A 13021-nucleotide genomic window follows, 5' to 3' on the forward strand; every position below is an offset into this window, starting at 1 on the left:
CTGCCCCTAAGTGGATCTTAGGCCAGCACCCAGAAGACACCGAAAAAGTTCCGACAATGCAAAAAGAGGCGAAGAAAGAAGGAGAAATAGCAAGTTTCTTGAGGACCAATTTATTTGTAATAATGGAATGATGTTTGGTTTATTTAAATAAATGACTAATGACTTTATATGTGATACTCATTTTTTCGAACTTCGCAGTCTAGGAGTTGACGAAAGTTGTCGGACGACGACTGTGCTCTATAGAGGTGAAAAATTTTGTCTAACAATCTGAAATACCTCCCGAAAGTATCCGGAAGCGCAGATTACTCTAAAAAACCGCGCCAACGTCACCCCAGACTTGTCATGCTTGGTATTTTTAGAATCAGCAGAAATGAGTGCTATTTATATGTCGATAATCCTCATTTTCTGAACACAGATGCAAAAATCTCTGAAAAAGGACTACTGTAGGTCAGTGGCCGAGAAACTATTTTCGCACTCTATAAAATTTTGATTTCTAGACCATCATACTCAAAACATGCTTCAAGTTTAAGTTTTATCTGAATACTTTAAAATTTTGAACCCCATATTGACTTATTTTGGAGCGAATTCATAATTCTAGGTTTGTTTCGTCTAACAATTTTGAAAATCAGGTTAATTTTTAGGATGGTGGCCTAGAAATCCAAATTCCGGGGGTTTCTAGGCCACAAACAAAAAAAATCTTTAAGGTGATGTGAGGTTAAATAGTTTTTTTTTAAATAAAGATTACATGAAACCAGTGACCACAACCATACTATTAAAATGAATTCCATTAAAATCCGAGTAGTGCTTATCCTCAATCAACCAGGTACACGAGTTTCGTACTGTCTTCGCCCGAGTATACGCAATGCCCACACTTCTCTCCCTGTAGGCCACAAGGTATCCGGCATCTTTCACCTTATCCGTCGCCCACTCGTCCAATTCCTTCTGAGTCGTCCAAAACGATTTCACGTCTTTCTCATTGATAACTTTTTTGATCTCCTGCATTCCGTCTCTAATCTTTTGGAACGTGTGGTCAGTCGTCTCGTTGTAGGCTTCGTGGCTACGGTAGATGAGAGCTCGACAGCCCGAATGATTCAGGTCGACAAGGATTTGGTCAGAGTTTTTGACGTGTTTGAGGCATGGACATGAGGAGGCGGAGACAGTGACCACAAAGATGTCGCTGGAAAATAATGAATAAAAAATTCTACAAAAAACCTATTTTTTAACCCAAAATCATTAAAAATGAGCAATTGAAAAAGTTGAAATTTTTAAATTTTCGAAATTTTTCGAAAATAAGAAAATTTTTAACTTGCTGCAATTAAAAAGATTTCAAGTTAACTGAAATCATGATTTTCGAATTCAACTCGTTGAGAGCTTTCAGAAAAGTACCCACAAGCCTAGGTTTGGAGTGTTTTGGGTCCCACCACGAAAACTACAGTAACCCTCGTAAATCGTGTCGAAACCCGAATTCCTTCAACTCTAGGCGTATGGGTATTTTTCAGAACCGTCTCGATGAGCTGATTCTGAGATTGCTATGAATAATCTACCATTTCAGGATTTTTCTAAAATTTTCTATGAAATTTCGTAATTTGAATAATGACTGTAATTTTGTCGGATAAAATCCAATCCAACTGAAATCTTAGTTTTTGGATTCAGCTTGTCGAGAGCTTTCAGAAAAGTACCCACAAGCCATGGTTTGAAGCAATTTGAGTCTCGACACAAAAATTACAGTAATCTAATTTTGGGTTACTGTAGTTTTCGTGTCGAGACTCAATTCGCCGTAAACTATGACTTGTGGGTTCTTATCGGAAAGCTCTCAAATAACCGGATTCAACTAACTTTGTTAAAACTCTTTCCATCGCTTTCTGAATCAAATCCGCCTTCTTCCAAACCGGCTTATCCTTGTTATCTTCCAATGTCTTTTTCACGAATTCCTTTACTTTTTTGTCCCAAAAATCTTCGTCATTCTTGAAATTCTCGCGGAAATTATCCATCATTCCAATATACAAATGCGCTTCTGATGCCAATTCATCGTAATTATTTTCGTTGCCATCATGGATAAGACCGACGGCGACTGCTTCGACCATTAGCTGAAAATTTTCAAAATTTTCAAAATTTGCTGAAATTAATTCGGAAAAGGTTCAAATTGGCTGAAATCTTAATTTTCTGAATCAGCTCGTCGAGAGCTTTCAGAAAAGTACCCACAAGCCTAGGTTTGGAGTGTTTTGGGTCCCACCACGAAAACTACAGTAACCCCCGTAAATCGTGTCGAGACCCAATTTGCTCCAAACCATGACTTGTGGGTACTTTTCTGAAAACTCTCAACGAGCTGAATTCAAATCTAACAATTTCGAGTTTTAAAACCTCCACCCCGTCGAAAATTACTGACCAACTGTTTAAAAACACCAGTGAATAGTTTCTCCCACTTGTCGTAGGCATCTTGAGATTTGAAGTAATCCGCTTCCACAGCCGTGTTCAGCGGACTATTAAAACTGTTGTTCATCACACGTAGCTTCTGAAATTTTTTTTTTTAAATTTGATTATTTTTGTTATAGACCTTACCCTTGCATACTCCAACGGATCATACTTTGCATATTTATCCTTGAAATTTTGAACGCGAGTTTTTCTTTGTTTTTCCGTCAAACCCTTTTCATTCATTGCGCTCATGTAGATCATAAGGACACCAATGTCATCGGAGATTTTCTGAAAACAAAATGGCTCCAGAAAAGCGCAAGCACTGGAAATGCGCCAGCAAACTCACCGACTCAAACTTGATCTCCGTCATGAATGATTTGAGTTTTCCGAATTCCGAGCTCATTTTTGAGCTGAGCTGAAAAAATCTATTGAAAACTTTAAAAAAAAGAGGTTTTTTTTACAAAACCTTATCAATTTCCGATTTCAGCTCTCCCAATTTTTTCATGAGAGGTTCCATTGCATCCGCCTTTGTTCCAGCAATGATATGCTTCAAAGTGGTACCGACAGCAATAAGACACGCAATTTGGGGGACGGTTTTGCCCAAAGCCATGAGCCCGGTCTCGCCGAGCTCCTTCATCGCCTCGGCGGCCAATCCCACCTTGCCTTTCGCATCTAAAACTATTTTTTATTAAAAATTCCACAGAAAAGCTATTTTTTGAGGCCAAAACCTTTAAAAATGAAAAAAAATTGAGAAAGTTATGGAATTTTGAAAATTTTTCGAAAATCTGAAAAATTTTTCATCAGCTGAAATTTAATTCGGAAAAGGTCCAATTTAACTGAAATTTTAATTATATGATTTAACTCGTCGAGTGCTTTCAGAAAAGTACCCACAAGCCCGGGTTCCGACCACTTTGGGTCTCACCACGAAAACTACAGTAGCCGCCAATTGTAGGGTTACTGTAGTTTTCGTGGCGAGACCCAACTTACTTCAAACCCCATCATGATTGTACTTTTCTGAAAGCTCTCGACAAGCTGAATTCAAAAATCACAAATTTATTCAAATTCGAGCCATTTCGACAAAGTTATACAACTGTTTTTCAAGATTCTGAAAAAATAACCTCTGAGACTCATTCTTCACTAATTTAGTTTTGTATATTCAAACTAATCGCTTTTCAAGCTTTTATAAAAATGCCCACAAGCCTAAGTATCACCATGAAAAATACAGTAACCGGATTTTGAAAACTTTGAAACCACTGTAACTTTGTCAGTTTTGACGAAAGTCTTTTAAAAATAAATACATTGAACTCAGCACGACGAGAGCTTTCAAAAAAGTACCCACAAGCCTAAATTTGAAGAACGTTGGGTCTCGACACGATTTACGAGGGTTACTGTAGTTTTCGTGGTGGGACCCAACTTGCTTCAAACCCCATCATGATTGTACTTTTCTGAAAGCTCTCGACGAGCTGAATCCAACGGAAATATTGAAAATACTTACCTTCAATCCCTTCGGCTGTTGTCAAGTCCACGGTCATGGCTCCTCCGCACTGAAATAGACACACAGTGCCTGTCTAAAACACCTCACTTGCACTCATTTTATACCAAGAATTCCACCAAAGATCATCGTTTCAAATTTTGTTTGTTTCGATTCGAGTTAAGTGCCGCACAATAAAACAAGCGCTGATAAGAAATCCACATCGGCAGAATTTTTGATAAAATGTGCCTTATCAGAAGTATTTTTATGTCTCTTTTGTGGTTTGGCCGTGAAATGAAACAAACAAATGCGTTTGATCTCCGGTATGAACGATACTATAAATAAGAAGTGGTGAAGGAGGCAGTTTTGTGTTCTGATATTCTTATCAACTCTGCCGAAATGTCCGAGGAAGTTATGGAAGGTAGGTCGATGAAAAATGCATTTTCAATCGATAATTCGGAATCAGGAGAACAAGAGCTTTCAGAAAAGTATAATCATGATGGGGTTCGACGCAAGTTAGGTCCCATCACGAAAACTACAGTAACCCACCGTAAATCGTGTCGAGACCTGAAATGCTTGTAATCTAGGCTTGAAGGTACTTTTCTGAAAGCTCTCAACGAGCTGAATTTGAAAATTGTGTTTTCAGTTGGTTTGGTCTTTATCCGACTAAACTACAGTAAAATTTCAGAGTTTTGCTCATTTTTCATGGTTTTGGGCTCAAAAAATTGGTTTTTGAAGAATTTTCTATGAAAAATAGTGTTATTGCTATTTACACACTGAATCCACCAACGCTCATAAAATTATTTTGCGACTTTTTTCAGCAGGCCTACAATCTCTCGACCAAGTGATCCCCGTCATCGACCAATGTGTTCAAGAGGGAATCTTCAGTTTCCATCATATTTCTGAGCAAATTGACAATATCTCTGCAATTGGAGCGCTTGCATCAAGTGTTGAAGACGGACAAGAATCCGAGGCAACTGAGAAATTCAATGAGTTGGCAGGGCTCATTGAAAATGTGAGTGACCACAGCTGCCATATCTACTATCTTTTATTAAAAGTTCAGCAAAAAACCTACATTTATGCGACCAAAAACATAAAAAATGAGCTTAAATTGAAAAAGTTATGGATTTTCGAAACTTTTCGAAAATCTGAAATTTCAAATGTTTCTGTAATTTAATCGGGAAAGGTCTAAATTAACTGAAATTTCAGTTTTTGGATTAATCTCGTTGTGAGCTTTCAGAAAAGTACCCACAAGCCTAGGTTCCGAGCACTTTGGGTCCCACCACGAAAACTACAGTAACCCCCGTAAATCGTGTCGAGACCCAAGTTCCTTCAAATCTAGGCTTGTGGGTATTTTTTTGAAAGCTCTCGTTGGGCTGATTTCAATGGTTTTATTTTTTAAGAACTTTCGTCAAAACTGACAAAGTTGCAGCGGCTCTTCAATGTTTTCAAAATCTGGATTACTGTAGTTTCCGTAGTGGGACCCTACATAGGCTTGTGGGTACTTTTCTGAAACCTCTCGACGAGCTGATTCTAAGTTTGTTATTTAAAATCTGACATTTCAGCTCTCCGGATCAATGTGCTCTCATTTAAACGATCTAAAAGACTTCATGGCTAATGAGCCGTTTTATGAGGTAAAATATTTGTTTTTTTTTTAATTTTCAATTTCAAATACCTTCAGGAAGCCATGAATGGGTCTCTCCACCTCCTCAATCTTCTAAAAAACCATCTGACTAATCCGGGTTACGGTAGCACCAGTGATTTTATGGCGGCTCACGGGGAGACAAATCCAGTGGAGTTGGGATATGTGGGTAGATCAAAACTTTCAAAAGGGTGAAAATCGATAATTGCAGAGACTAGTCGTTCTTCTCAACGGGGACACCACGAACCCCTTGAAAAAAGCGCTCATGCCAAACCATGAGTTCGACACGTGGAAAAATGTTCTAAGCGGATTTTTTAGTCAATTGGTAATCGATTTTCAATTTATTTTTGATCAATCAATATTTTTAGCTTTTCATCGAAGCATACGCGTATGGATTATCTCTAGATGAGAACCTCGCGGACCCACACGCTTTAATGGAGGAAACTGAAGACTTTGAGATGAAATGTGAGATGTGGAGGAATGAACATCAGGTAATTTTACACATTTTTATGAAAATTCTACAAAAAACCTACATTTTGAAACAAAAACTTTGAAAAATGAGCAAAAATTGAAAAAGTTACGAGATTTCGAAATTTTTCAAAAATCTGAAATTTATAAATTTGCTGTAATTTTGTCAGATAAACTGTAAATAATCCAAAACTTCTATTTTTGAATTCAGCTCATTGTGAGCTTTCAGAAAAGTACCCACAAGCCTAGGTTCCGAGCACTTCGGGTCCCACTACGAAAACTACAGTAGCCCTCGTAAATCGTGTCGAGACCAAAATACCTTCAAACCTAGGCTTGTGGGTACTTTTTTGAAAGCTCTCGACGAGTCGAATTCAAAAATTCAGTTTTTATAGAAATTGCGTCCAAACTGACAAAGTTGAAGCGGGGTCAAAATTTTCAAAATCTGAATTACTGTATTTTTCGTGGTGGAACTCTATATAGGCTTGTGGGGACTTTTTTAAAAGCTCACATCACGTGGAAAAAACTAATATAGATTTGTAGAAATTCATGAATTATCTATAAAAAGTATTTATATTTTTTAACTTGAGTCCCACCACGAAAACTACAGTAACCCTGAAAAACTCAATTTTCTTCAAACCTAGGCATGATTATACTTTTCAGAACCGTCTCGACAAGCTGATTTCAAATTTTGTATTATTTTGTCTCGAATTTTTAATTTCAGACCTCCTGGCCGGACAACGTGCTCAACTTCATTGAAACCGTTCAAGACAATGAGAACATTGGTTCCTGCGATGAGATGGCAGATCTAATTCGTGAAGGATTAGAGAAAATTGATACGGAGTGAGTGGACATCCGGACACACCGGCATACAGACAGACTTCTATTTTAGAGATGTGTTCTACGTGTTGGTCTTCCCGAATACGAGTCTCTACGTACTCCACAGTACCCTCTCGGATCAGGTGGTCACTTCGTGTGATCGTGGGTTATTTAATGTGATTGTTTATAAAAGTATCGATGGAAAATACGCTGGAGAAGACGAGTGGAATGGATTCAGAGACGCCGTGGACCAATATCGGGAAGTGCAAAAAATCAATAACTGGGTTACCGACGAGGACTTGGAAAACTGGGCGAACGGTATTGAGAATAATGGATTCGTGGTCATTTTGGGTGAGTTGGAAATCGAAAAAATTTTCAAATTTGCTGTAATTTAATCGGTCGGAGGCCAAATTAGCTGAAAATTAAATTTTTGAACTCAGCTCGTTTGGAGCTTTTAGAAAAGTACCCACAAGCCTAGGTTTGGAGTGTTTTGGGTCTCGACACGATTTTCGAGGGTTACTGTAGTTTTCGTGGTGAGACCCAAAACACTCCAAACCATGGCTTGTGGGTATTTTTCTGAAAGCGCTCAACAAGCTGAATTGAAAAATTGTAATTTCAGATGATTTGGACTTTATCTAATCAAATTACATCATTTTGGGTCTCACCACGAAAACTACAGTAACCCTACACAAATTATGGTTACTATAGTTACCAATTATAAAAACACTGTTTTTCATTTTTAAAATTCCAGAAAAAACCTACTTTATGACCCCAAAACCATAAAAAATGAGCAAAAATTGAAAAAGTTAGAGAATTTCGAAATTTTTCGAAAATCCGAATTTTTAAAATTTGCTGTAATTAGATAGGGAAAGGTCCAAATTAACTGAAATCTTAGTTTTCGGATTCATCTCGTCGAGAGCTTTCAGAAAAGTACCCACAAGCCTAGGTTCCGAGCACTTTGGGTCCCACCACGAAAACTACAGTAACCCCCGTAAATCGTGTCGAGACCCGAATTCCTTCAACCGTAGGCGTGTGGGTACTTTTCTAAAAACAAATCCACAGAAATCCTTCTTTTTGAGCCAAAAACCATAAAAAATAAGCTAAAATTTCGAAGGTTATGTAATTTCGAAAATTTTCGAAAGTCTGAAAAGTTGTAAATACGTTATAATTCTCTCATTTAAACTTTAATAAACCTGAAATTTTTATTTTTGAACTCAGCTCGTTGAGAGCTTTCAGAAAAATACCCACAAGCCTAGGTTTGGTGCAAGTTAAGTCTCGTCACGATTTACGGGGGTTACTGTAGTTCTCGTGTCGAGACCCGAAGTGCTCGGAACCTAGGCTTGTGGGTACTTTTCTGAAAGCTCTCGACGAACTGAGTTCAAAAATCAAAAACTTATGTAATTTGGAGAAAACTCGACAAAATTATGATAGTTTTAAAGAATATTGGGAAATTCGAAAATTTTCGAAATGCTGTAACTTTCCGAGTTTTCGCTCATTTTTGATGGTTTTTAGCTGGACATGTAGCAGTTTATGAGAAAAATGATTCCCATCCATATTTTCAGAAACCATGGATGGGATGGCCGTCCGTTCCACCAAAACCGACCAACTCGAAAATGGGCCGGGATACGGGATTACTGTAACACTGACCATCAAATCGAAGCAGAATAATGGAGACGATGAGGAGGAATTCGTGGATGACGGAAGTGATGAGATAGTAGAGATTGAGGAGAATCAAGTGGAGTTGGTGGACACCACTGAGGAGCTCTATTTGCTCGTCGGATATAAATAAATTGTGGTTGTTTTAATTCGATACACTTTTAGGGGGCAGACAGTCCTTCTTTAATTCAATTTTTGTAAATAAAATCTTATTTTTTAAATGTAAGCAATTTGCCTAAAAGAGAAGCCAACATGCACAGTTCTGAAAGCGCAGATCACTTCAGAAAACCGCGCCAACGTCGCCCCAGACATGTCATGTTTGGTATCTTTAGAATCAGCAGAATGAGTACTATTCGTATTGATATTCTAAGTTCATGAATTCCCCCAACAGTCATTCAGAATCCTCATTTTCAAGTCATCATTTGGGAATTGTTTACAGTGCGCCATCTGCTCTCCCCTTCCACCCCCGCCTTCCTCTCAAAGGAAACATGATTTCATAGAGAGTCCTCGGTTATGAGAGATGACTTAATGTCAACCGTCTCCTCCCAACGGGTCTTATGAGACAGTGCCAGATTGCAAAATTGAGCAACAGCAGATGAGAACTGTCCATCTGCTCGAAATGGTGTCGTATTTCACAGTCGTATAGCCGCTTAATGATGTCTGCGTGTCTTCATGAGATCCCCCTCTCTATCAGGAAAGGTCACACCTTGGTCCTCCCTCCATCGTTCACTTTCAACCTACTCCTACTTCATTCTATGCCACCTAACGGAATGGCAGCAATCACTTTTGTCTTATGATTTTATTTGAATTCTAACTTATTTTTTTCTTTTTTGTCGGATTGTTGGACAATATCGGTAAGTGATTCGATCTTTCTCTAAAATTTATCATCATTGAAAATTATTTATGTCTGTCTGTGTTCCTGTCCATCCGGATGTCCACTAATGCAGAACGAAACGTTTTTAAGGACAAAAACACTGGTTTTGAGATAAATTTTTTGCGATTTTCTTGAGATTCTTAATATCTGTCTGTTTTCTGCGTCAGAAAATGAATCTTTTAGTACCAAATACGCTGAAAATAAGTTTTCTATGCCAAAAACCTGAATTCTATTTCATATTTACAAATTTCGATTTAAAAATACAGTTTTGAAGTCAAAAGTCGTAATTTTCGGCCAAAAATTCAATTTACACCAACAACTAACTTTTAGCCCAAAATTATCACATTTTAAACGTGAAAATATAAGTTTTCAAGTTATTATCTCAATTCTTTGCTCAGAAACTTGATTTCACTCATTTTTGTTCTGAAAATACATATTTCTCTCATGAAATCCCGGGTTTTGCTTAAAAATATCGATTTCTGATCATTTTTTAAGACTAAAAATGCAGTTTCTAGGTCAAAAACGTGATTTTGACCAATTCGGCGCTTTTTTCAGTTTCAACAGTAGAGATGCAATTTTTTTAAACTGTATACTTTCGGCGTGATATACTTAATGAATAATTTTTTTTATAGATTGTGTGCAATCAAAGTTGTGAACAACTGGAGGCTGATGACACCAACCCTCCAAGAATCGGAGAAAGGGGAGTTGAGAATCTATAAAGAACTCGACCACCCATTCATCATCAAGATGTTGGCCGCGTTTCAAACTTCCATCAGACTTTGTTTGGTTCTGGAGTTGGCTGCTCACAGGTCAGGATGGCAGAGCTTCATAGGTGTCTTCATGAAAAATCCATCATGCACCGCGACATCAAACGGGAGAACATCCTTCTGGCAACTGACGATCACATCGATATTTGGGCATTCGAAATCCTGACATGAAAACAGAACACCGATTCTTCCGTGGAGTCAAATGGAACACACTTCTGGACTACTCTTTTAAAGATGCTCCATACCAATTGCCAACAAATAAAGATTGCGATGATCCAATCATACTAGAATATCCAAAAACATGGTGAGTTGGGCATTACAAATAGTGATTAAAAGGTATTCAATGATTATTTTTCAAATTTCAGGTTCACCTATTACTATTCAACAAAACTTCTAGCCACTACCACTAATCAATCTCATTGTATGTAAAATTTCCAAACTCTTTATCATTCCCTTATTTCACCAATCTGAAACCATCAATAAAATCTATACGTACTTTCTGCATTTTCTTCATTTTTTTCATACTGTACACATGTTCACTGGTCGTCATCTTCACAGGAAATATATTCGTCATATTTACAAAAATCAAGTATATAAATTCATTTCTCATGCATGAATCAGTGTGCTATCCCATTTGTTTATCAGGAATTGAGATATTTCGACATTCGACACCGTCCCGTGCCTTTCTTTCTCATGAGTTCATAGACAGTACTCGGTTATGAGAGACGACAGAGGCAAAAGATATCTGCGTCTAAAAAGACACTCTCTCTAGCAGGAAAGGTCACATTGATCGTCTCTCCATTTCTAACTTACTCATACGTTCTCCTATGCCGCCGAACGGAATGGCGGCAACCCCTTCTCTTCTGATTTTTATTGAATTCTAACTTATATTTTTCCTTTTTTTTATATGTCTCGTCAGTCGAAACAAGAAGTGAGATTTCGTTACTTTTTGTTGCTGATTCATACATGTGGCTTTTGCAGAATTGATATTCTTCTCCTGGATTTTATGAAAAAAAGTATGGATAATCAACATGTGCTCCCGTAGCGATTGCGTCGGGAGAACTACAAGCTGCTCAAAAAACTTGGTGAAGGATATTTCGAAAAGGTAAGTTATCTTGTGAGAAAATCACTAACAGTGGGAAAAGTTCCCAAACGTCTTAAATTGAGAATGTTTCCTTTTTCCAGCCCTACGTGAAGAATGGAAGGAAACATTGCAGAACCACACTGGGAAGATCTCACAGATAGAAAGGTTATTGATTCTTATTTGACTTTAATCATTTTCAACATTTTCATTACAGATGTTCTGTCTTCATAAAATTTTGCAACCCAGTTGAAATCCACTCGGCAAGGACAAAAAACGCAATCACGATGAATCTGACTGTGTTGATGCAGACACTGGTCACTAAGCTGCGGTGAGTGAAGTTTGTTTGGAATTGGATTTGAGAAAATGACGGTTTCAATGAACATTGGAACAAGTGGTGGTCATACTCGTGGCTTTCAAACGACCCATACATTTGGTTATAGGTATTTTCGGCTACGGGAAAACCATCTCTGCTTTCAAAACCGGCTAAATGTGTCTGTGAACTCACATGATTGAGCTTTTTCGCATGACATTTTGAATCGGCGGTATCATTTATGTCCTGTACTCGTACGTTGCAAAAATAGCCGATTTGGAGTTCTATGGTAAAAAGCTTGGCCATATGAAAACTTTGAGAGCTCAAAAATTGGCTCGCATTGACATTTAACCGGTTTTAATGGCAGAAATAGACTTCCTGTAGTCGAAACCATACTTGCGAACCAGGCCGAAACGGGCCGACCCGGGCCGGCTCGCAACTCGCTTCAAACTCAATATTATGAGCTCAAAAATATACCAAAATGTAGATCTCAACGAGTTCTATGTCCGTGATCTACTACGGGCCGGATGGCTATTCGTTAATGTGCCGCGGGCCGGGAAAAAGTGCCAAAAAACGCGAAAATGGCCAAAAAATCCATTCAAGCCCGGCCCGCGGCACATTAACGAATAGCCATCCACTCGTCAAGATCTACATTTTGGTATATTTTTCAGTTCATAATATTGAGCTTGAAGCGAGTTACGCGCCGGCCCGTGTCGGTCCGGTTTGCAAGTACAGTCGAAACTATTTATAATCAAATTTATAGATCGTTTGAAAGTCGCGTCTACAAAGACTTCCATTGTAATTCCAGAAAACCTATTTTTTGAAAACTATTTTTCATGTTAGATCACAATTCGGACTAATGTGTTTTCATTTTACAGGTCTACCTTGCCCAATGCTCCCCTATAAACTCCCACGTTGCCATGAAATTGCTAGAAAAAACAAGAATCGAGAGCCAAAGAGATGAGCAGATGATAGTGAAGCTTCCCGTCACGTTCCACACCGAGAAGCGTATTTACTTCATCATGGAGTACGTCAGTGAACACAACTTGTTGAATTCTACATGACTCAGCTTTTCCTTGGTATTGAGCACATTCACAGCATAATTTTTTCAACGGATTTTCTTTTTGTTTCTTAATTTTCAATTACTCTTAAAATAAATACATGAATGAATGAATAAGCCTGCAAATACCCAAGTCGACTAGAAAATCACTGATATGATATGGCTGGGGTGACGCTGGCGCGTAATCCAATATCAGGATTTTATAAACACATTTCTTCCACTTACAGAGCGATTTTCAGATGTCACAGACAGAATTCTGAAAGTTTGAACACACCATTGTATAGATCTGGCGTTACGTTGACGCGTTTTCTGATAGGGAGAGGCAATTGATTACTGGAAGGGTATTGTGGAGGTCGTTTATCATTGGTGTTCTACTCCTTTCGTACCAAAACATTCACATTTATTCATTTGTCTTTAACAACAACAAAGTCACAAAAAGAATTATCACATATTATTCATCT

At 38.0% G+C, this 13021-nt stretch overlaps 3 protein-coding genes across 3 annotated transcripts; 2 read left to right on the plus strand and 1 right to left on the minus strand.

Annotated features, from left to right (window-relative positions):
• Positions 1–741: 741 nt before the first annotated feature.
• On the minus strand, positions 742–3944 carry GCK72_015474 (uncharacterized protein; the record flags this gene model as incomplete). The annotated part of the gene is made up of 7 exons (XM_003092531.2): positions 742–1177; positions 1837–2087; positions 2387–2512; positions 2560–2700; positions 2759–2827; positions 2879–3084; positions 3908–3944. 7 exons carry the CDS (start codon positions 3942–3944, stop codon positions 742–744), a joined length of 1266 nt encoding a protein of 421 aa, XP_003092579.2.
• Positions 3945–4282: 338 nt separating this feature from the next.
• On the plus strand, positions 4283–8598 carry GCK72_015475 (uncharacterized protein; the record flags this gene model as incomplete). Its single annotated transcript, XM_053730895.1, has 9 exons — positions 4283–4304; positions 4705–4898; positions 5449–5517; positions 5565–5690; positions 5737–5850; positions 5894–6016; positions 6715–6833; positions 6883–7160; positions 8372–8598. 9 exons carry the CDS (start codon positions 4283–4285, stop codon positions 8596–8598), a joined length of 1272 nt encoding a protein of 423 aa, XP_053585667.1.
• Positions 8599–10008: 1410 nt separating this feature from the next.
• Positions 10009–10272, plus strand: GCK72_015476 (uncharacterized protein; the record flags this gene model as incomplete). The annotated part of the gene is made up of 1 exon (XM_053730896.1): positions 10009–10272. One exon carries the CDS (start codon positions 10009–10011, stop codon positions 10270–10272), a length of 264 nt encoding a protein of 87 aa, XP_053585668.1.
• Between the last annotated feature and the right edge of the window lie 2749 nt (positions 10273–13021).

The sequence above is a fragment of the Caenorhabditis remanei genome, chromosome IV, assembly GCF_010183535.1.
Source record: "Caenorhabditis remanei strain PX506 chromosome IV, whole genome shotgun sequence".
In the NCBI taxonomy this organism is placed as follows: domain Eukaryota; kingdom Metazoa; phylum Nematoda; class Chromadorea; order Rhabditida; family Rhabditidae; genus Caenorhabditis; species Caenorhabditis remanei.